This window comes from Diadema antillarum, unplaced genomic scaffold (genome assembly GCF_040938485.1).
Source record: "Diadema antillarum isolate AM-2024a unplaced genomic scaffold, OU_Dant_1.0 seq00001166_RagTag, whole genome shotgun sequence".
Taxonomy (NCBI): Eukaryota; Metazoa; Echinodermata; class Echinoidea; order Diadematoida; family Diadematidae; genus Diadema; species Diadema antillarum.
Genome location: NW_027271973.1, coordinates 215173 through 240911, shown reverse-complemented (window position 1 = coordinate 240911; position 25739 = coordinate 215173). Strand labels below are relative to the sequence as shown.

General features: G+C 37.2%; 1 protein-coding gene across 1 annotated transcript in view; it reads left to right on the top strand.

Moving 5' to 3' along the window:
• The window catches only part of LOC139744392 (dTDP-4-dehydro-6-deoxy-D-allose reductase-like), a 48169-nt gene that overhangs the window by 2402 nt on the left and 20028 nt on the right, over window positions 1-25739 (top strand). Inside the window, exon 2 of the mRNA XM_071654834.1 lies at window positions 12540-12601. Coding sequence (XP_071510935.1) covers window positions 12540-12601 — 62 coding nt within the window. The remainder of the gene's footprint in view (window positions 1-12539; window positions 12602-25739) is intronic.

Sequence of the window (25739 nt, the reverse complement as noted above, 5' to 3'; positions counted from 1 at the left end):
TGGCTGTTTGCTATGTTAAATTGCAATGCTATCTTGAGCAAAGACATAGCCATAAGAGAGAGCTCTCATTGCTCCAAGAGCATTATTCTTTGATAGTTTTTATGGAAGATAACTGAGTTTAATTGATATAGAACAAGGTGACTAACATCGGACATTTTAAACCCAGATAAGTGATGGGATTCCAACACTTCAATCATGCATACAGTGTAGAGACCTCTCTGAAGAAGAAATTGGGAATTTGCCAGCTTGTTATTGTTGGATGGTAGGCACTAGTTGGTTGGTTCTTGAGTATGCACTCTTGTACACATACCCTTTTGTTCACATGGTATATATTTGTGTTTACTCGTTCTGCCAGACAGTTTAATATTAATTAACTCTGTATCTGTTGTGTAATTTGTTGGAGTGAGATTTCAAGCAAAAGATTTCTGATCAGAAGACAGCTTTATGTAATCTGTTGATTTGTCTGGCTTTATTTTCAAATCGCTGTTTTCAGTGCACATGATGTCTTAGGCCACTTTATTATAAATAACTTATCTTCCTCAGGTTTCCTTTAGATTTTGCTTCTTGTACATATGTACGTACAATCTGTACACACTGTAGATCTTATGACCTTCATTTCAAAGTGCATTTGATTTCATTTTCCTTGAATCTCTCAGGATCAAAATCAGAATGCCATTGAATGCCATGGTGCTTAGTATCTTAAATCTTATGCCAGGTGACAACTTGTGTGCTAAAAGGGAAAGTCTAGTCATTCTTGTAAGAATTTATGCTCCAAGAATGTATATCAGGTGTATGGAGTTTCCTTGAATATTTACTCTCTCACAAATTTCATGATTGATGAAAAGTTACACTGCATTATGAGTTTATTGACTGATTGCAGTCCATGTGCAACTGGACAGGTCAGGCTGTTTGAATTATTTCTGGATTCATCAATTTTTATTTTGTTTTTCACAACAAAATCCAGCTTTCTTCAAGGATTATACTTCTTGATAATCTTTGGTCACAATGCCAATCCTAGCTCACCTGAAATTTCCATGTAATTCAAAGCTGCCCTGTCCCTTTAAGATGATTATGTCAGTAAGTACTTTCCTTTGAAGAACAACGTTTAAGATGAAGTGTTGAATGTGGCTGGCATTTGTCCAGGGTGATTTAATATTCTAAGATCAAGTGTCTCAGAAGTACAGTTTCATTGGTACTTTTTTTATCCAAAAAAAAAAAAAAAAAAAAAAAATGGCACCTCCAGAACAGAAACTAGATAAGTATTCTGTTTCAGATATGTATGAGTGTGCTAAGTCTTTGTGATACATACGCTGTAGGAAAGAAACGTGAGAGAATCTATTTGCAGGAATATCTATGTGTGAGGAATCCTGCTGTATAGTCAATACTTAACTAATAGCTGGTGTAGAATGAATGATTATTTGAACCACGGGTTGGAATGCAAAGGTCATGTGTGTACAGAGAATGCGAGGTTGAGGAAGGCGAGAGAGATATCATAAGAAGATGGTTGATGGGAAAATAGGAGACTGCGATACCACCTGTTGCTGCTCTATTTCGAAGGGACTGTTTCCCCTTTTATGATCGGTGCACCACTAGAAGCGTGATGTTTCTGAAATAGTCACAATTATTTGTGGTGTGAAGTGTGTGTGAACGGTGTGCAAAATGGGACAAGTTGTTCTTTTATATCCAATGATAATGGTGCATGTTGGGCATTTCGGGACAGTCTGGTCAAAGTCAGGTCAAAATCTTAGACTTGTGCATCCTTGCTGGAACTGGAACGATTTGGGTCGTGATTCTTCTCTGAACCGCTGTGAATTGGGTCATGATTTTTGCTTTCCCTATGTAGGAGTGAACAAGAACACAAAAAAGCGTGATTTGAATTGCTATTTTAATTGCGATTTGAATCACGCTTTTTCAGCGAGTGTGAATGGGCCGAGACTTGACCCACAGACTCTGAGAGATGGTAATTTTCCCCACAACAGATTTTATTCTTGGCATTCCATGTTCCTGTTGTGGCAATGGGATATTTCTGTCTGATTGAGACACTAACGAGAAAGCAGCAGCTAGGGGTAGACATCATTAGAGCTGCAAGGAATGCTGCTTCAGCAAAGATAATCATGTACAGTCCTCAAGATGAAATAGAAGACATCTGTTTGTCATTTGAATTGGCTCCATCTTTCAAATGTGAGTCTTTGACCATTGTCACATGAGCAGAGAATGCATCATGTGAATGGTCATTCTAGTGATGTGTTGTATCACTAGAATCATCAAGCTAATGAAGCATTTTGACTGTGTGTACCAAACTAGAATCACAGAGGATAATTTGAATTGGATTCTCCCAAATGGAGGAACAAAGCAGTTGTGTGTATGGATTGACATCCAAATTGTGTTTTGGGGGCAGAGTTCACGGTGACCTTTAACTTATCTGCAGAAAAAACTTGAGCCTCAAGCACGCACCACATGTGAAGTTGTGCAGCTGTGCCATATTTTGAGTACGAGAGATCAAGCCTGATTTTTGGTATCATCAGATTGTAATGTTAAATTTGTGCATGGATGCCTCCCAATCCATCTCTTCATGAAAGAAAGGATGAACACAAGAAATATAACACCTTCAGCATGGTTAGATTCTACATATTGCTACTACTACAGTAGTGAGTCTGTCTGAACTGAAAGAGAAAGTCAAATTTACCGCTCGTATGGCTTCGAGAGTACTGTTAAAGAGTGATTAATAGCTACCTGAAAAGAAGCCACACCTCCTCTTCTTACTCTGAACTTACTGTGGTATGCAAAACACCACAGAATCTGTGAAGCCTTCATCAGTTGTGTGTACAGACGTTTATTCTAATAAAATAGTGTAATTCAGTGTTGCAATTAAGTTTCTATGCTTGTGTGAAAATGATCTTAGTCTGTGATGCACACCTTCCTGAAACGCTAATGGAATGTTGTTCAAAAACATGGCAAAGTTAACTTTTTCACCAGCTGCATTTTTATTGGAAATTCTCCAGCAGTCAGCAACATGGTTCATTATGAGACTAGGGGTCTGAAATTCTTCAGGACCATTTAACCACCAAGTAGTCTTTTGGTATAGATACTTGGGCATAAATTGGTAAAAGACAAGCTGGAATCACTGTTTCACTGTTTGGGCTCCTGTGATTTTGATCACATTCTGTTGCATTATTGCCTGCAAATGAAATGAGATTTTTTTTTTCTTTTTTCATTGATGTTTATCATTCATAATGTGGAAAAAATTCTCTTGGTGGATCTTAGCAAGGTCAATTGGCCACCAGTGCGTATACATGGACAGATCAGCAGAGTTTAATACACCTTCCATTTGTAGGCATATCTCTGCTACATATTAAAAGAAGATCTAGCAAAGATCCAACAAAGTCATATAAATTCTCAAGAAATTCAAAGGATGATGCAGTGTATATTTTTTGACAGTTACATGTATCTTGTGGATCATTTGTGGAGGTTAACAAGAATACAAGCACTGTGAATGTGAATCTGTTCCACTTGGTCTTGACCGGTATGCAGTGGAAGTCGCATTACGTATCATAATGTCGACGGTAGCTGGGTGAACACTCCTAAAGTAATACTCAGCTACTGTCCGCCAGTATGGAAACCTAGTACCACCAAGTGAAATGCTAATGGTAGTATGTTATTAGTCTTGACTCCTTGTTCATTGGCGTCATGCATTTTCATGGATGCTTGATGTGAAGCAATGTGTAATCCTGTAATATACATGTACATGTATATGAGTCTCCTGTTAGAATCACATGATACACAGAGGAAGATTTTTCCCTATGTAGGTCTTGATAACTGTCATTTCTCTGACACCTCTAGCATTGTATTCACAACCCTAGGCACACTCACTTATAAATTTTCTATCTTACCATACCAGCACATAAGCAATGCCTAAAAAAAAGAAAAGAGTGAAGTGGCCAGTAAAGGTTAGGACATTCTGCCATCACCATTCTAGGAGTACCAGGCACCATAGGAGTCCGGTCTACCAGTACCATATCCATAACACTCTTTCCTTGTTTGTGTAAGTATCGGGTGTTGGGGAAAGTTAGTTGGGGGGGGGGGGGGGTACATCAGAACCCCAAAGATGCTACGATCTTATTGCTTCTAGAATCAACTGATAATGAATCAACTCATCTAGTCCCAGAACCTACATTTCTGTGGTTTGGCCATGTATTTTTGTTTTATTTGAATTTAACATTTTGCTATTAATGATTAATGCTTCATACTTAAGATAGAATTTAAAAAAAAAATCATGGATATTTCATTTATGCCTTATATTGTTCATATACTTGTTTGTTTGTTTGTTTGTTTATTTAGTTGAAGAATTTTCCAAAGCCTCTTATTTACTCATTTTTGTTACAATTTCTTCAATAAGCAACACAGCATAGAAGCGTAATGTTCCTGTTTCTCTCTCACATTGGCACTCTAATCTTTCTCTAAACTTAGATACCAGTATGCAGTGAAATTCAGATATGCCAATTTAAAGGGATCGTATAGTCTTGGTTGAGACCTAATTTCAGGCTTCTAACATTTTTTGGTGAGATAATGAGAAACCTCTTATGAAATATGAAAGAGCATGTAATTCCATGAGGAATTCAATGTTTATTTGATGAAAATTGGTTTTGAAATGGCTGAGATATCCAAAACAGAGCGAGTGTAATAAAGTGTGGGACCCACACTTTATTACGTTCGCTTTGTTTTACTTTGTTTTTGGATGTTTCAGTCATTCCAAATTCCTCTTAAAATGGTATACTTTGTACTGTTTCATAAGTGTTTTCTTGGCATCTCACAAAAAATTAAAAGCCCAATTCTCATCTCCACTAATGCTGTACTATCCCTTTAATGATTCTTTAAAAGATTCTTTCATGCAGATGGATCAGCTACAGTTGTAGTGAAACAAACATCACAGTGTTCTGAGGAAAATTTTTCTTGCATAGAAAAGGAAAGAAAGATGTGCAAAGTCAACTCAGAATCTGAAACACAGCAGGGAGATCCTTTAACGGGATCTTGGAACCTTGAAATTGATGTGAATCCTTGTAAATCTAGAACAAATTTCCAGTGCATAGAGGAAAGCGGATGTGTTGCTTTCAATTTCTCTTGTAGTATATTCGGTCTAAAATTTCAAAGTACAAACAATTTTGTGATAGAGATATGATAAGGATGACAGTGCTGGTGCTTCAGACTCTCTGAATAGATAGTTGCACATACTTTCTCTGCAAAACCAAGTTTCCTTTCATCGTAGGCGTCATCGATAAGCATAACTATGGCTGTGTGTAGTACTGTAAAAGTGGATATTTTTGTGCGACTAATTTTTCGCGCTTGGCCGGGTTAGAAGAGTTTCGTGTGTTTTTAATTCAGCGGAATCAAGGCATCACGCACGGGGACATATGGCAGGCAAAAATATTTGCGCGCTTTTATTTTTTGCGCTAGTTTCTGGTTGCGCAAAATGCGTGAAAATTTCAACACCGCGAAAATTTCCACTTTTACTGTATGTGTAAGCTTGCGTGTGCATAACGTGTGTATAAAGTGTGTCTGTGTGTGTTACTTTGTACATTGGTATCAGCTTATAAATATTATATTTGTATTGTTAGAATGTTAATGAATGAGGCTTATTGAGGAAAAAAAATGTGTGAATGTGTGTGTGTGTTCGGACAGATCAAAGGGTAAGTGGCATCCGTGTACTATGTGTTTGTTTTGGTTTTGTTTTTGTTTTTTGTTTTTGTTTGTTTTCGTTTTTTTTTGCTACAAGGCAGCAATAGCAGTTTGATATGCATTTATAGTCAAGTTATAAACTTCGATGGCCTATAAGAAGGCCTTTGTAGCCAACAGAAAAGTAAGTAAGACATCCAGTTGACTTGAGGGGAAAAAAGTATTAAATAAATGTCAGTCATATAGAAAGTTATCACCTATAGATGCATAAGGTTGAATATAGATTTGATGGTGAGTACTGTTTTGGAGATCATGCACACTGTCATTGTTTCAACTTTAGCTTTTAACGAGTAGATGACACCTACTTTGTGTTTTTTGTCTCTTCCCCGTGCTTTAGATTAAAGCAAATACTGTATACGCTATAATTTTCGCGTACATAAATTTTCGCGAATTGCCGCTGTCACACATTTTCGCGAGTGGTTAAATTCGCGATTGGGGGACCAGAGAAAATATGAAGTGGCAAAGAAAGTGTGAATGTTCAACTTACTAGCAAATAAGAATGATAGGACCTACTAGTTATACACTGCATGAAAAAAACTTACCAAACTTTGCGAACTAGTAAGTTAGAATTCAACATTTTTGAAGTGGTTAAGTCCATCGCGCTAGATTTCTGACGAGTGGTCCCCTTGCGATAATGGATTGGCTCTCTACAGTATTCGTAAGTAGACGTGGACGTGCGTAAACAAGCTTAGCCAGTATGGTCTGTTCGGTAAGCCGTGACATGGTATACTAGTACTGAAATGTTCGTATCATCAAGGCAAGGGATTCATTTTGGAAGGTAATATTTTCGCGTGTTGTTAATTTCGCGAATAGCTCCCAACTCGCGAAATTCGCGAAAATAAAACCCACGCGAAATATATAGCGTATACAGTATATTTTGTAAATGTTTGCTAACTTCATTAGAATGATTGTCACAGCCAATGAGAGAAATCAGACAACGTTTGGAGAACCATGTAATGGCAATCTTAGAAATGATCTATCTATCCATCCAGCTACGCATGGAAATATATAGAGGATGTAACCAAGGAAATTTTCCATTGTAGTAGACCCTTCCCTCAATTCATCAGTTGATTATAAATTATTATAGTGGAGTCCCATTATAATTAAGTCCTCAGGACCAGCAGTTTTCTTTTATTACATTGAATTTTGGTTATTACCAAACAAACAATAGAAAAACATAGAGCAGATAATGTTGCATTCTAAAATTTTACTAAGTTGTAACCAGAATTTCGGTATATCAGTGTTTGTTATAATGGGAGTGCACTGTACTTCTTTTTTTATGTCATCTGTAAAAGAGAAAGAGAATGAGAGAGAAATAGTGAGAAAGAAGAAACAGCTTTAATCTTGCATAAAACTATATCACATTAAAGGCATTGTTTACCATTTGCAGGTGAAATAAAAATTCAGCTTTAGTGCTTCAAAATAGTTCTGAAATGTGAGTTAGGCATAGAAACAATCATTGTGAAAAATTTAGTGAGGATTAACCAATGTAAAGTATTGTTAAATATACAAAATGTGAACAATAATTATGATGAAATTGTATCTAGACTAAACCGTCTACGGTTATGGTTTAGTGAGAAACACAGTGACGTCTCCCTATATTTTAGGTTTTATTGCAAAATTTTTGCATGGTAGGATTTTTTGTGATACAACTGACCTACACATGTGCATCAAATGTGGTAACTCGAAAATTTTTAAAATCACTGCTTGCAAAGGTAAACTGTACTTTTAACCCTTTCTATGCCAATGCATCAAATGAGCACAAATACAATGTATATTCACATACCCATGGACATTAGCATGCAGAAGGTTAATGTTATTTGGTAATGATCTTGACATTTCAATGCAAAGCGATACATGCATATTTAATGAACAACAATCTTAATCTTTGTCGTTTTGGCCTTTCACCTTTTCCTTATCTGAAATGAGCTGTCCCCGTGTGGCACTGTCCCATAAAGTTTTAAACTTTTGCTTTATATTACGAGCTAAATTATTAAATTGGGAGGGGGAAAGTAAAGGCCGTGTGGAATGAATTTGGTTTCCTGTGCAGATGACAAAGTCATCTCAGTAATTGCGTGTTTTCCAAATTTTGAGAAAGGGTGACTCAGGAAGTGGTTTACCAAGTGAAGGTCACTATCTTGACCTCCATTTTTTTATACAGTACCAAAGGTTTTGGACAGTGCCACACAAGCTTGGGGTTACCCTCACTAGCTATACCTAACAATCAGATAAGAATCCATTAATGATGTAGATTGAGGTTAGCAATATCCAAGAATATAGCCTTGACTGCATAAAACTGACTTCAGGGTCAGACCAGCTAATGAAGGTCATGTTACTGTGTAATTAGGGCTAACAATGGCTTCCTAGTTCAAGATCAAACAAACAAACTTTTGTGCTGGTACATACGTCTTGTTGTGTTGTTGGCAAATATAAGATGCTCTCTATTCTTAGGTTAGCTAAATCTGTGCTATTTAAAGGACAAGTTCACCTTCATAAACATAAGGATTGAGAGAATGCAACAATAATAGTAGAACACATCAGTGAAAGTTAGAGGAAAATTGGACAATCGATGCAAAAGTTATGAATTTTCAAAACTTTTGTGTTGGAACCGCTGGATGAGGAGACTACTACAGCTTGTGAGTCATATTCGTACAACAGTATAAAGAAAGTGTAAAAGAAAATTCAACATATTTTCACTTTTTTCGCATAATAAAAGAGCACTTGACTTGCCTCTTTCTAAAGGCAGGGGGAATAATATTACCCATAACATTTGTCGGTAACGAGTAAAGGGAATGTGTACTTTTTTCAAAAGATGGAATTTTGTGAAATTCTCTTTATATTTTCCTTATATTGTTGTACGCATGTGACATCTAAGTTATTCATACACTGCAGTAGTCTTCTCATCCAGCGGTTACTACACAAAAACTTCAAAAATTCATAACTTTTGAACGGATTGCCTGATTTTCCTCAAACTTTCAATGATGTGTTCTACTAATATTGCTACATTTTCTCAATCCTTATGTTTATGAGGGTGAACTTGTCCTTTAAAAGTTTTTGACTCTAGGAGTGTGTTATTCATCTGGCACACTTTATTTGTTTGCTTGCTTGTTTGTTTGTTAAACATTCATTTTTTGGTACAAGTATTCAAAGTTGCAAGTGACATCAGCCAGCCTTCTTTTGTTGAATGATGCATTCTTGTACCATATTTGCAATACCAGGGGCAGATCCAGGAAATCCATGAAGTGGAGGTGCCTTTACAAAATGAAATGGGGGTGCACGCCCCCCCCCCCAACTTGTTTCTTTTTATTTCTTTTGTTTTAACAAAAAATAAAGAGGGGGCGCACCAGATGTGCGCTCCCCTCTGGATCTGTCACTGAATACTAAGATTGCATTTTTGTCTTGCGATTATTTACATATGGTGCCTTTATGATAATTAAATCATATATTTTAATGCTAACCTCGTTACCATCGTGGTAGTTTTTTATTTATGGAGAATGACACAAATATCCAAGGTCCTGCTGTGGTCATGAGACATCCTTTGGAGGGGTGGATATTGCAGTACACTCATGGGATATGAATACCAGCACTGGTTTTGGGATGTTTGTGAGTCATCACTTAGTAGATGAGAATTTATTAATCTATCATAAATTTCAGTATGTTTCTGGCATGATGTCAGATACTGTAGAAAACATGCACCCCGTCCCTCCCCCCACAGAAAAGGAAAAATAAGCAAGAAGTTGTTTTGGCGCCCTTCTGAATTAAACCTAAAAGTTCTAGCTCAATCGTCATGACTGTCTGTCAAATTAAGAACATGCAAAATTCATCTTACCTGACAGAGTGCAAAAATGATTACTCATGCATTTTTTCTTAGTTAATTTTACATTATACCATTTTAATTGTTCACAGCTGCAATAGTGTTTAGAAAAAAAAAAACAGAGACAGAAAGAAGAATTGAGTCCAAGAATGTGTTTGAAGGTGACACTTTATATATATAGAATATTTTCCTTTACCAAAGGTCACAACATTCACGCACTTATATATCATGTAACACAAACAACAACAGCAATAACAGATGTAAATAGCCACGCTGGTTATTTTGTAGCTCGATACACTCTTATCTTGTGTTCATATTCATACAAAATAATTGAACTTTACTCTTTACTTGCCATTTAACTTATCACTGTAAGAGGATGGATACCACAGTTTAGGGTACAGGCACGTCAATGTACAGTGCAGTTTTATCAGTGGACTCAGTTTGTTTTTATATATTATATGTATATATTTTAGAGTTTATAGTTGTTCAGTATTCTACATGATGTGCCTGTTATAATTCGTCTGTATAAATCATGCAAGTCAAGTGTTTTCTTTCCTTCTCTGTGAGTTGCTGGCAAGACATATTCCTGTGAGTGTGACCAGGCGTGAACCGCATGATGCATATATACCAGACTGGGTCTGTCCTCAGCAGATATGCCTAAGTTAACCCTTTCAGCCCCAAGTCATTGGCAAAATACTGTCACTACCTGACACCGTCGGTGCGGACAACATTTTGGGGCAATTTTCTCCTGTTTTACTCTTGTCCGCATGACTGCTGAGTCACCACTGCGTACTGGTAGAAATCACTGGGTTGACCGCCGACATTATGTGTAGTCTTCATGCAAGCCACATGAAATATTCTGACTCATCCAAAGATTTCCAGTAATGTAAGAAAAGTCAGGGTATTTGTAAGGTTTGTGTAAATGTGCAGAAATGTGTTTGCAGGTGAATTTATCACCTAGTATTTTGTTGATTGTTTATTTAGGGTGTTTTTTTTTTTTTGTTTTTTTTTGCCGGGAGTTTGATAAAGGGAATTCGGATGTATGCTTTGCACTAGGTGCAGAGCTCTTAACTTGCACAATATACCATGGGGCTCACAGAACAACATATACTTGGTGCTATTTGAGGCAATCCACACCCTGCTAGTGAAATCTGCTGTGTTTCACTTTTCCTGAGATGGAATGTTTGCAAATTTATGTGTTTTATCCATGATTGCAGTAATGTAATTGTTCAGTGCATCTTGTAAATTTCCTATATGCAGAGAGTGGATTCAGTACCATTTGCTAGTAAGTGTTTTATAAAAAAACATATATCAGGCAAGAGTCACAAGGTAATGAAATCTGTACAAACTCTCGTCTCACTGTCCCATTGCCTGATGGATAAAATATGATGGATAATATATGTCACTGCAAGATGTCACTATGGGGGGGGGGGCATGTATGCGTCTGATTCTTAATATCAATGGTAAGACTCTTCCAAGCTTATATGTAAAATTTGTAGTTTGAGCTATTTCTTGAAGCTATTGTCTGTACCTGATGACACTGTTTAAATCATCCCAATGTGCCAAGTGGAGACTTTTTTTCTCTCAATCCATCTCCCTATAGTGATAATGGGCTTGAAATGTATAATGTGATGACCTCAGCTTTTAATACCAATAACTTTTAAACCAGCTTGGTTGGATGTTCAGTCAGCATTATGCTAACTGAAAATCAACAAAACTGTTGGGGCCAGATTTGCATGATTTATGTTTGTTTGTGTGCGTGTGTGTGTGTGTGTGTGTGTGTGTGTGTGCTTGTGTCTGCATGTTTACGTGTTTTATATGCGGTTTTCTGTGTATGTTTGTGTTTGTGTGTGTGTAATCATGAGTATGTGCGAGTTCACTGGTGCTTTGGCTGTGTCAAAATCTTAATCTATGAAGTATCAGCACACAAAATTACCTCTAATACTCCTATCTTTTATCCCCTCTTTCATTTTCTATTTCTACACCCCTTATTCCTCTTTCTGGATACCCCCCTCCCTCCCCCCTCCCCTAGTGAAATGGCGATGTGGTTGTGGGAATTGAAGGTACTGGGATGACTAAAACAGTGAGCATTCATGATTCATTCATTGGAATACCCAACAGCAATGTGTCACAGACATTGGGGGAGCATGAGACATGGATGTGAAACGGGGACGCATAGTATTACTGTGATAAACTCTACAACCCTCGCTAGCTGGGAGAGACTTGATACACTTATGATTGAGAAATGCAGTGCTTGTAAATTGAGGTCTTAAAGAGGAATTCCACTTCAGCTATAAGTTATTCTGATAAGAAAAAGTAAAATCTTACCAGTGTAACAGTGAAAACTTGATTAAAATCTACACAAACTAGGGAAATTATGAAATTGTAAAGTTTTGCTAATTTGTGCAGACCAGCTCTCATACAGTTGATATATGCAAATAAATGCAAATAAATGATCTGATGACTGGGGCATAATTGAGTTTAAAGCAAAAATAAAAATTTTGAAATTTTGAGTGCAACCTATATAATGGCAAGTTATTTGGAGATGACATCATCACTTCACTATTTGCATGTTCACATTAACTGTTCAAAATGTCATAACTTTCTTATTTTTCATCCAATTTTGATCAAATTTTCATTGTTTTGCTAAGAAAATTTTACTCTTTCTCTTCAGACTAATTTTCAACTGTGCTGGAATTCCCCTTTAATGACAGTTGCCAAGAAATCCTTCAGAACTGTTGATTTTGCAGCATTTTCTGAAATCACGAAAACACAATGAGGAAGGTTAAAAATTGGAAATTATTTTGCAGTGTCTTTTCAGATCCACTCTTCAAGAGGGTCCACAGACATTATACAAATTTATAGATGAACAAAACAATTCATGTACTTTGAGCAATTACAAGAAAATGAAAGATTTGTTCATGACAAAATTGGGCTGCTGTTTTGATCAAAAGATTTATTATGAAATGCTGTCTTCTCATCTTTCTTTCCTCAGGTTGTGGATTCATCGGGAGAAATTTTGTCCACTATCTTGTCTCCAATGACTTGGCTTCAAAGGTAGGTGGGCTTAAAACATTATTATTATTTGGTGTTTGTTTGTTTTTTTGCAAGTATTCATTTACACATATTGAGTGACTCATTTGGACTCTGACTCTTGGGGATGCAAAGTTCTGACTAGTCTTTCTTGTTTTTGAAGAATATATTTACTGTAAAACATGATATATTCGCGGCATGAATTTTTCGCGAATTGGAGCCGAAGGCCTTTTTTGCGGCTTTAAATTTTCGCGAACTGCCACTGGCATTCAATGCATATAGTGTAGACAAGAACTTTCGCGTGCATTTTAATTTCCCGAATTTCGCGAGCGCCAAGATTCGCGAAATTAAAATGCACGCGAAAATTCCTCGTTTTACAGTAGCTGAGCATGAATGAAACTGAAGGTCATACATTGAACACGAAGAATTAGATGTTCAGATAGCCAGACATGACAACAAAGATTGATAGAGATATACTGTACGATCTATATAATACTTAAATATATGTTACTTCTTACGATTAAACCTAAATCTTGTAGTGAAGAGAAGTAAAGAATGAAGTATATCAACATTCAGTCCAGTTCCAATTCCATGGTAAATTGTACCCTATGAATATTGCAGTATTCTTGGGGTTTTTTTTTTTATTACCAATAGGGTCTTAATAATCAGGTTTTCAATCCAAGGAGGGTAAAGGTGTACTCACAACAAATTAAGATAACTAAGCAATTGCACCATAGAGTACAAACATCTTTTACCAGTACTGGAATTCAACAATACCTTCTGACATTATTATCAGCATACAGTAATGATTGGATATACATTTTTATGAGCAATGATTCTGACAGTAAACATCAGTTTAATTGATGAAATCAAACCTGATAGAAAGTTTCTGATTACTTGGCCATAATTTAACTTTGCCCTTATGGCATTCTACCAACCTGACTTGGAAAAGGTCCAAATTAGCACCCTACAAATTCCAGAGACTTGAAACGCTGGTTGCAATATGAAACGCAGCTGCAGTGTAATTTCATCGTGATCTTGAAGAGCATTGGAAGCGACAAGGCGTGAAGGTTTCAGAATTAATTTACGCCAAGTGATGAGTGGGATGAGAAACATATTCTTATACATTGCATCTATGGTTATAAGAAGAGAACAAGATGTTGCCTCTTGAACCTACTCGTAAATTATTTAAGTGGATGGTATGTTGTTACTTAAGGTAAGGATTCAGCTTTTAACGTTTTGCGAGATATTAAAAACCACTCTGAAATGTTAAAGAGCAAAGAGCATACAATTTAAAGGGGAATCGAAAGTTTATTTGATGAAAATTGGTTTTGAAATGACTGATTTATCCCAAAACAAGGTAAGATAGAGAGATCCTAATAAAAGTTGTGGCCTATCGCATTTTGTTAGGATTGCTTTTTTTTTAAATAGATATCTCAGCCATTTCAAGATCAATTTTCATCAAATAAACTGTGAATTCCTCAAAGAATTACATGTTTGTTTGTTTTTTCATATTTCATAAGTGGTTTCTTATTATCTCACAAACACACACTCAAAAAAAGATGGGAACCTGCAGCCCCATCTAAACCAAAACTGTACCCATCCTTTTAAGTCACATACAGCTACTCATATTACCTGCTGACTTGTTGTTCAGTTTTGATCCAAGAATCCCATAGGATTTGGATTGATCGTCAACAGTAGAACTGAGAAGATTAATGAAAAGAAGGGGGAAAGGAGATTTTGATAAGAGAATAACTAGCTGTACAGGGAGTATGCCATAACTTCACCTTGTCCTTTGATTTTATGTGGAATGTTAATATAGATTGTCTAATGCAAATGTGTTAATTCATTCTTCGTGTGTGCAAATTGTTCAGGCCAGTTTTGAAAATGCCATACCTGGAATGAATGCTTTACATGTCCAAAGGTGAATACAAATTGATAATTTCCTTCAAGCCTTACATAATTTTGTCATCACAAACATTCTAGACTAGTTTACTGGAAGTTGTCTTGCAAGTGTGAAGTATATTTTAGCCTAGACGTTTACCAGAATATTGCAATCAGATTTAAAAGTTTCACTATTTCTAGATTTTACAAGAATTTTGTGGATTTGTGGATCTGTGGATTTGTAATGTACTAGTGATTTAAGAGGGAAAATTGACATTGGCAAGTGACATTTGGAACGGAAAGGTTAGTTGTCCGGAGCATTAGCTGATGAACAGGACATTGTTAATACTTGACCCTAGAAAGTTATCAACTCATGGGACAAGGTAACAAATCAAATCCTGCCTTCATTTATTGAGATAACTGTGATGACAGATACTGAAGGTTTTAGGAAACAGCAGACAAATGATAAAAAAAAGAAAAATGTGGGGATAAGTAATGTAATAGCAGAATCAAGGGAGAGTCTGTGATGATTGAAAATAATTAATTTACACCTTAAGGGTTCATCTCAGTGCAGATATTTGCAGTCCCAGTGAACCTTAGGAATAACAAACCTTCTGATGTAGGAACTTTCGAATTGATGAACCTTATTACAGTTTTGGATTAATGAACCTTTGGAATGAGCAACTTTCGGAGTACCGTAACGAACCGTATTTCATATTTGCCCTAATAAACTTTTGGAATAATGAAACTTAATAACAATCTGTGACCATGTGACCAGCAATAAGTGAAGACCAAGGCAAGAGCACACCATTGACTGCTATGTAAGAGGGGAGACATGTCTGTTTCCAGCACTGCAGACATTTCATAAATGTGACTTTTTTTCCCCTGTCAGATCATGCTGTCATCAGGCACTTTGTTGCAGAATAGAAAAAATTTTGTTGTGGATCATTTGTGATGAGAAAAGATGTGCTAGATATGGTTTGATTGCACTTTGCAATCAGTGTGAACATAGTCCCACATGTGCATTTCTGTGCATGCATTTTTTTCTTGTACCCATGAAAATGAAGTAGTTCTAAAAATTTCCCAGAGGGTAAGCCATAGTGTTGAGTGATGTGTTGAAAGACAGTATCATGGTCAATCCTCAAAACTTTCTGCAAGCTCTCTCTGTTTTTCGTTCTTATTCTCTCTCTCTCTCTCTCTCTCTCTCTCTCTCTCCATCTCATCTCTTAGATAGTCTTTTAAGTTAATTGTAGTGTCTTTTTCTTCATCTTGTACTCCAACCAAGTCAAGAAATATGTCAAACTAGAAACATATTTCATTTTTTGATAGTTGGCCTACCAGCTTTTCCTCCCCCTTGCATCCACCAAATATATGCTCATATCACGGAAAAGCTGCAACCCATACTGGTAACTATTAATCTGTGAATTAGGTATTGTGTACAGACGAGAGTACATAATTTGTGCAGCCTAGAAGATGTAACATGTCTTACGTTCTCTCTTTCTGTCTTTCCATTTCTGTTTCTCTTTTCTCCATTGATTTTTTTCTCTCTCTTTTGAGCCCATAGATTAAAATTGTAAGATAATTCACTGGTAAATGTGTTTTGAAACATGTTTCATGCTGGTTTAGGTGATTTTGTATTTAAGGTTTGTGAGCAAGCTTGAATCACATTTCTCCCAAGGACATTTATTTTGAAATCATGTTAGGTAAATCATGGTTCAAGGTGTTTTCTAGTTTATTTGTGCTTGATGATGGCCATATGAGTTGTAATCTGAATAGTTTGGGCTCTAAAATATGTTTGTGTGGTGGCAGAGCATCTTTCACTTTTGCTGGTAAAATGTGCATTCTTTGGATGTATTTTCCATGATACATATCCCTGCAGGCATCAAATGTGTAATCGGTGGAACTGCATGTTTTATTGACAAGCCATAATATACAGATATGGACTGCTTTTTGGGACAATGTTGATACTGTTGCCCTGCAGGAGGGATCTCAACTCCATCCATGCTATGACCCAAGGAGTTTGCTTAGAGGGTCATAACATGGAGATGAAGTAATATCAACAAAGCCCCAAATAAAACAGTCAATAGCTGTTTTAGCCGTGTCGTGCTCATGCGCCTGCAGAAGCTAGCAGAGCGCGTCTACCCAGAGTCCCAATGTGGCGTCCCTGCAGAACGCTCAACAGTGGACATGATCTTCTCCCTCCGCCAACTGCAGGAGAAATGCAGAGAACAGCAAAAGTCCTTGTATGTCGCCTTTGTGGAACTGACTAAAGCATTTGACCAGGTGAGCAGGGAAGGGCTCTTCAACATCTTGCTGATAATTGGATGTCCTCCGAAACTACACAGAATAATTAGATCTTTTCATGACGACATGAGCGCAACTGTACAGTATGAGGGCAACATTTCCGAGCCCTTTGATGTCAAGAGTGGTGTGAAGTAAGGCTGTGTCCTTGCGCCCACCCTCTTCAGCATCTTCTTCTTCATAGTGCTAAAGAATGCCTTTGGGACCTCAACTGAAGGGGTATACCTACATACCAGATCAGACGGTAGACTGTTCAACCTTGCAAGACTGAGAGTGAAGACTAAGATACGCGAAGCCCTTATCAGAGACCTACTATTTGCTGACGACGCAGCAGTTACATCACACACTGAGCAGGGTCTCCAGTGTCTCATGGACAGACTCTCTCAAGCTTGCAAAGACTTCGGTCTCACCATCAGCTTGAAAAAGACCAATGTTTTGGGCCAAGATGTTGACACTCCACCTGTCATCACTATTGACAACTATAAGCTGGATGCTGTCCCCAATTTCACCCACCTTGGTTCCACAATCAGCGAAAATCTATCCCTCGATGCTGAAATCAACTGTCGCATTGGGAAGGCAGCGACTACACTTGGGCGACTACACTTGGGCGACTAACGACACGAGTCTGGAAGAATCCCAGGCTAACGATAACAACAAAGATGGCAGTGGACAATGCATGTGTCATCAGTACACTCCTCTACGGAAGTGAAGCGTGGACCACATATGCCAAACATGAGCGGAAGCTGAATAGCTTCCATCTCCGCAGCCTGCGGCACATCCTTGGCATAAACTGGACCGACAAAGTGCCAAATGCCAAGGTCCTTGAGCGTGCTGGCCTCCCCACCATGTACACGCTGCTAAGAAAACACAGATTGCGTTGGCTCGGACATGTGCGCCGGATGGACGATGGCCGCATATCAAAAGACATCCTCTATGGTGAGTTCACCTCTGGCAAAAGATCTATTGACCGCCCCCAGTTGAGGTATAAGGATGTTTGCAAGCGTGACCTGAAAGCCCTGGACATTGATACCAACAGTTGGAAGGGCATATCAGCAGACCACAACAGATGGCGCAGTATGTTTCAGAGGCAACTCAAAGCAGGTGAAGCGAGGATCCTGAGCCTTGCAGATGAAAAGAGAGCCAGACGGAAAGCACAAGCATGTGGAGAAAACCCTGCGACTACCCACATTTGTCACGGGTGTGGTAGAGACTGCCATTCGCGAATTGGACTTGTGAGCCACAGCCGATGTTGTGGCACCAGTGGAAGGATTATCACCAAAACTTGACAACTCCTAGAGTGCATTACCCATGGTCAACACTGACCGACGGAGGCGGTAGCATAACCGTAGCTGTTTTATATAAATAGAAGCAGTCTATATCTGTTTTATATACTGGTACCAAACTTTACTTGGTCAATCATGAACAGGCCAGCCAGTTCACACATCAGGCGCTACTACAGACATTTGCATTGTGATCGCATTGGTCACTTGTCGCACTAGGGAAGCCAGGTGTTTACAGTACATGTACACATGTCCTTATACTGTCCAAATACATACCAAAAAGAGGACAGTATAGTGCTATGAGGGACATTTAGCACTATAAGGGCAGTTTGGGTACTATGAGACAGCGGGCAATTGTTGAATTTGACACTGCGATGAACGAAAAGTGTCACAGTCAGTGTTGTGATAATTCTTGAGAGGAAGTAAAATGCTTAGCAGACTGTCTCTCCCACCACCACAAGTTCATATTACAGGGATGAGTTATGAAAATATTTCATGCTGATTTTTATGCAGAGACAATAAGGAAAACTTTGCAGGAAGCTTCAGTGGTTGTGTTTGGACAGTCACTGAGACTGAGAGGCAAAATTATGTGCAGAAAGAGCGTGATGGGATGGAGGAATCAATGAGGGAGGCAGGGATCACCAGGATATGTGGATGCTGAAGACATAATGGGCTTAAGTTGTCATGGAGATACAACACTGGCAAAAAGTCTCCTGCTTCTTCTTTCGTATGAAATATACAATCTTAAAGACAGCCAATCCCTTTTGCATGCAAATTTTTGAAAGATTGGTGAGAACACTTAGGTATTGAAGAAAACACTATTTGGAAACCTCCTGTAAATTTTGAACTCAAGAGGGTCTTAATTTGTTTCATTAAATTAACCGTTAAGATTTGAATAATTTTTGCGAACTTCGCAAAAATTACAAATCGAAATACTAGTCTAGTTTTACAGACCTGTGTGATGCACTTAGTTGTACATGTAGTTCATGTAAGTGGTGTGTTGTTATTTGCCATTGATAACAGAGTAAGAGAAGCTCTAGTGAATTCTTCTTTTCTGACAGCTTTAACATGCATATCAGTTGTTCGAAGTATAAGTATCATATTACAACCACAGGAGGATTAATGGATGCAGCTGTGCCTAGTACACAGAATACGTTACGGTTAGCGTTTGGTGCATTATTTGAATTTTAACGGCTAACGACCTTCAAATATCACAGAAATGTTATAGATTTACAATAGTCTTGTCATTCTGGTGGAATATATCATGTTCTGTGCTATTTGGGAAGGAATGCAAAAGGGAAGGGCCATCTTTAAGGGGCAGGTCTATTAATGTGTATACTGTAAAACCAGAAATGTTCGCATGCATTTTGATTAATTTGTCAGGGACCTTTGTTGTATCAATGCATGTATTTCTACACTGTAAATGGCAAATGTGCAATGCCATGTAATATAACATTGCAGCTTTCATTATACACACCATACACCATAGTGTTGAAACTCCCGCCAAGCTAAACCAGTGGTCTGGTACCAGCAACCAAAACTGGTCACCTTATACCAGCATCTCATCGCACCAAGTGGTAAAGTAATGCATACAGCAGGATGAATAACCACTCATGTGATGGAAATCTGCATATAGGAGCTTTATGTGTATCCATGCATTATATGTATGTCTCCATTGGGACGAGGCAGAACATATCAAACAACCTTTTACGAGCTATGAGGAAAGTCTCAGTATGAAAATTAACACTAGTTTACCGTTTCATTATTCTCTGACATGACTCAGTAATCTCTGAGGAAGAATTGTCACAAACTGTTGCTCCCAATCCAGCCCTTAAGTTCACCTCTCAAGTAATACAATGATAGAGAACTAGACATCATCTAATATCTATAATAACATAAATTTTGTATCAGTAGCTAGGGTGTTGGTGCATTGTGAAAAAGAGTATTGCATGTTATGCTTGTCAGAGTTTGAATTCCATGATGATTAAAGGACATATTCATGTTTCTTGTGGAAGGCAGAGTATACATTCTTGTACACAACTTGGAAATTAGTTGGCATATCAAAAGTGTACAGATTTTATAAAGCATCAAACAGTGCGTCACTTTAATTTCAAAGCCGACACAAAAGGGACCAAATCAGTGAATTCAGAATGAAGTAAGACATCTTTCAGTCAGGGACTAGGGTTGCCCTGATAGCTGCTTCCTCCAAGATGATGATGAGGAGGATGCCTGGGAAACGGTTCGGCTGCCATGCAAACCTGTTTCATCAACCAGGATGGAGAAGAGCGCTTGGTGGAATACAGTTAGCCTTTCTTCAAGTCTGTTAGACACATTTGCCTCTCAGAATAGATAACACCCTTGGTTTATGTGGTAGTATTTTTCTCTTTCTATCAAGCTTTTCTATTTTTTCTCTTGATATGATTTCACTTTTGATTGTAATTAGCATAATGAAATGGAATAGGATCTTACAAGAATATGTAAATTGTGATGGATTTTTTTTTTCTTGGAGGAGATACATAAGTGGTGAGACTTGGGGATTAGTGCCTCATGAGTAAGAAATGAGTCAGTTTGAGCAAAGATGGAATAGCAGCATATCATTTCAGAGCATATAATAGTGAATTAACTCAAACTATCAGGGAAACATTATTTCTGTGAATTATAACTATCAATTAAGATGCAATGTTCACATTTTGAGAATTTGGTTGTAAATCATGAACTGTTGAACAATTTATGTACATATATATGCATGAATAGACTAATGCACCATACCCTTCCAATTGATAGCTGTAGGCTAAATTAAAGCTTTGAGTGGTCAGAAACTTCGGTCTGGTCATTATATAATGCCTATTTACTATTCTGACCAGCATAACTAATCAAAGTGTACTATGAAAGTAAGACAGCAAAACTGTTGCAGGCTGATCAAACTGGGGGCACTATAACAATTAATACCTACCAGGAGATTTAGCATGGAAAGATGTGCTATGAAGTGAAAGACTCAATCCACTCCTCAAAAACACACACACACACACACACACACACACACACACACACACACACACACACACACACACACACACACACACACACACACACAAACACATACAAACAACAAACAAGCAAACAAACAAATGTAGCAACAATTAATGTTTAATGCAAACTGGATTCCAATTATTGAAAAGTGTCTCTTGGTACAGGTTAATAGAATAGCTGTATACTACGTTAGAATGGAGGAAAGATCCTTATATTATATTTGAGTACCAAAAGGGTATGTTAGTAAACCCGTCTATTGCCCATCCATTTGACTTATTCCTCTGTGAGATTTTGTTCCTCCTGGCACAAGTAGGTATGTAACATAGTTACATAATTATTTTCAACTTTCTGGAATTTATAGAGGTATTCCTAATAACTTTTTTCTCTGTGTGTGATTATGCATGCCTGGATGAAGCATGACAATCACTGTTTTTACTGTCTAATTAGTGTTTTCCCCACATCATATTAACCTTGCCCTATCATACTGCAATAGTGATAGTAGTGGTAATAATAGTAATGATAGTAATGATAGTAATAATGATGCTAAAAATTATGACTTCAAGACCATGTCAATCCCCAATCCAATGTTGATTTTTATCTGTTCATCATTATTATTATTTTTTTAAATTTCATTTGTTTATGTATTTATTACTATCATTATTATTAGTAGTAGTTTTTTTGTCTTTGTTTTTTGTGTTTGTTTGTTTGTTTGTTTTTTGCACATAAGATTGTCCCAGACAGCATTGTGTTAGCTTCAATTCTTAAAATGAAAAACAAACTTTTGGCTTTATGAAATGATTGTGGTCAAAACACTTTTGTGTGGTGTCAACAAGACCACATTGAAGACTATTATAGACAATGGTTAAAAAAAGTATTGGTGTGGAAGAGAGCTGTTGTGGGGTGCAGTACATCCTCATGAATATGCACTTTGAAAATAGGATATTTTGAGGGAAAGCTTTTGGAAAATATAGAACATGGAATATTGGAAAATTCAGCATGAATTTATTCACGTCATTTCCCCATAGCTCCACTCACACCTTGTGTATGCAGTGACATTAGTTTGTCTGCTTATGGATATCAGTGATCCAAGCTGAATAATCCACCTGATGGGTTCAGCTGGCGATGGTTTATATCACACTATGTTCATGCATTCATACAGCCACATCATGGAGTATCAGCATACCACCTACTCAAGTTCTCTCCAGAGAAGCCACACATATATGGATACAAAGAAACTTTGCTCTTTAGAATGAAACAAAAAATTAAATAGCTTGTGCCTAATTTCAGATGAATCCTATTCATAGTTTTTGATAAAACAAAAGAAAATGCCCCTGACTGTCCATGTATTTATGGTAAATGGATGCCTTGGTATCTCTTGAGATTATTGTTTTTTCCCCATCATATTCTTAGTTCCTCTTGGTTTTAATTTGAGCAATATAGCAGTTTTGTTGAAAGATTACACACTGACTCATCATTATCTGGTCTTATGAACTCATCTGACATTCAGGTTCGACACAAGATGAGGGAGACAGCCTTTAAAATAATTTTTCCTGTGCATACTATCTGTGTTTGTGTGTGTGTTTGTGTGTGTTTGTGTGTGTGTGTGTGTGTGTGTGTGTGTGTGTGTGTGTGTGTGTGTGTGTGTGTGTACACACAAGGTTGCACTGGTTCTTAGTGCACTGTGTTGAATCCTTGAAAGACCCCAGACGGGCCATGTCGTCGGCTAATCTATTTTGAGAGGGAGGGATGGTTGATTATGGAAACAGGGTGCTTAGGGGTGAAGGTGGAAATGATGTCAGGGGAGAATACCGGGGAAAGCATCTTCCCCGTATCCACATGGAGGTTTCGTGCTGTGGATGCCACCCATGTGCAATATCGTAGACAGTCTGAGCGTGATTGGATTGTATTCAAAAAGTATGTCAATCAATTGACTGGCAACTAACTAGCAGGTAGAAATCTGTAATGTAGGCTTACTTTGTTTGTGGAAGACCCAGATGATTTAAAAAGATATTTTATGACAAGGATTGGTACAAGAACACATTGTCGGCTCAGGAGCAGAAGGGCGTTATCATTTTTTTATTCATTTTTTTTTTTTTTTTTGGGGGGGGGTGATATTGAGTAACAGATGTCACATTGTAGAGCTTTATCTTCTGTGCAGATAGTGTCAATTTTAAATTATTTTCATTTTCAGTACAATATTAAAAATTAAAACTGCAAGAGCACTATTTTACCAAATATTTGGAACAATGCTTGTAAATCTACCCACTGTTGATTTAGAAAAGTAAACTTGTTAATTATTACATGAACATTGATTGTATCATTTTTACTTATGCTCAAATCTTACAATGCAGTAGCACCCTTCTCGTTCTCAACTGACAATGTCTTGATAAGTACAATTTCGTTCTGATGATCAATACCCCAGTTTTGGAATGCCAATCATGTATCTTAATAGGAATTTATGAATTTATTGACTTTTATGCCAGGTGGGTAACCATTTTAATGATTTGACACAAAAATGGGTAAGAGGGAGTAGACAGCAAAGCAATTTGATTGTCAAAAGCTTGCTAAAGCATGTGTTACATGGTCTGTCTTGTTAGCACAGGAAAAGTCTGATTTTACTTTATTTTGTACTGTCGTTTTCCTGAATCTTAATACACTGTCAGTCCACCCATAAGAAGGTGCAAAAAGTGTAAACAAATGTCTGCTAAGATCTTAATTAAATGCAATGAAACACTCTCTTTGACATTAACATCTGGTTATGAGAGGTGTCTAGTGTTTGAGACTATCCAGATGTATTAATATTCTAAAGGCATGTAAAACACCCCACAACATTATACTGCTTGCTGTATCATGTCAAATTGTAGCATGGCCCGACAGTAATGAGTGCACTGAATCAAATGACCTTTCAATTAATCGATGAATCAGATATTGATATCAATACCAGTACCAGTACTTACCAGTACCATTGTCTCAAATGCAGATGAATATGTGTTGGTCAATTTGTGTTGATATTGCCATTGAAAAAATGTTTGTTAAAGGCAACGCATTTAGAGAACTTACTTTCAGTTGTCACATGTGAGCAAAGGACTTTCAATAATTTTTGCATCAGACATAAATGCAAAAATTTATCAAAATACAGCCTTGTAGGAGTCTAAGCTCCAGCATGAGGCGACAGATTAATTCTGCCACCGGCATTCTAATACCCCACCCATTGCCTGGATAGTTTTTTGTCTCTGGAGTGAATAATGTAATAATGCTGTCACGCTGAGTGAGAAACTGAGCATGAAGGGAGGGAAAGACAGAAAATTGTTAACTGTCAAAGACATGTCACTGCCAAAGAGAATATATTCAATATTCTGTCTCCCTGGATGTCTGTCTTACCTCATAGTGGATTTAATTGTCCTGTAGAGCAGATATGGCATATTGTGTTTTGTACGGACAATGTACCGATTTAGACACTGGTGAGATATTTTGATTTGAGTATCAAAATGAATGATATTCAACCCTCTGAAATGATGGGGGTTGTTTTTAATATGGTGTATAGTTTGTAATTATATTTTATAGTTTTTGTTTGTTTGTTTATTTATGTGTTTGGTTCAGATGCTTCCGCGTTCTGAATAAAAGAGGGAATATTAAGATGCAGAATCAAGTCATTTTCAAATGTAATTTATTTGTTCGAATGAATGGTTAGTTGTTTTTTTCATCGGAATGAGTGGTTAGTGGGTATATTTGTTTTTAAGAATGAGTGGCTAGATAATTGAAAACAAATGATGTAGCACAGCAATGCAGAATTTTAGTGCAGTACTGACCAGTGTAATACAGTGAGCATACAATGTATTTATTACTATGCCAAGCTAACAATAATAATGTAATACAGTGCACAATCCCAGTTTGTGAGTATACATATAAAGATATAGATCTTTAATAATTACATGCTACCAATCCTACAGATTTATAAAAACAAAACATTATAGAGAAACTTTAAGACTCCATGACTTTGTAATTTTAGACACAACTCTTATCAATCAATCAATCAATCAATCATAGTTTATTTCCAATCATCGAAAATCAAAAAACATAGTACAAAGTATACATGTGATGAAATAATATTGTTCAAACGTTTGCAAAAGATTCATGTAATATGTATACGAGACAAATGATAGAACAACATATAACATGTACAATATTTAGGAAAAACCTTTACCATTCCCTTTTATCTGATTTGCTTTATCCAAGCCAGCTTAGATATGGCTGGTGTGGAATTGTGCTTTAATTGATTGGTTGTGTGAAACCTGGATCATGTGACCCCAAAGGTAGTTCAAACATCTGTAATGGCAGAATAATCAGCTGTTTTCTCTTCCCTGTCATTGAAATGACAGAACTACAACACCAATTACTGAGTCTGAGGTCTGAGTTTTATTACTATGGTGTGTGCCTTGAGAAGACAATTAACTGATATAATTAACTGGTTGCAGACTAGTCCCGTGCGTACTTGGGCAGATGTGTATTAAAAATGCATACTAGAGAAAATTAAGCTCGTCCTCAATGGGTTAATCCAGGTGAAGGATCATTAAATAACACTTCTGAAGAGTATGGGCAACTGGATAGAATAATGTCAGCTGTAATGAGATGGACTGTGGCTAATTACCATGCTATTAGTAAAGAAC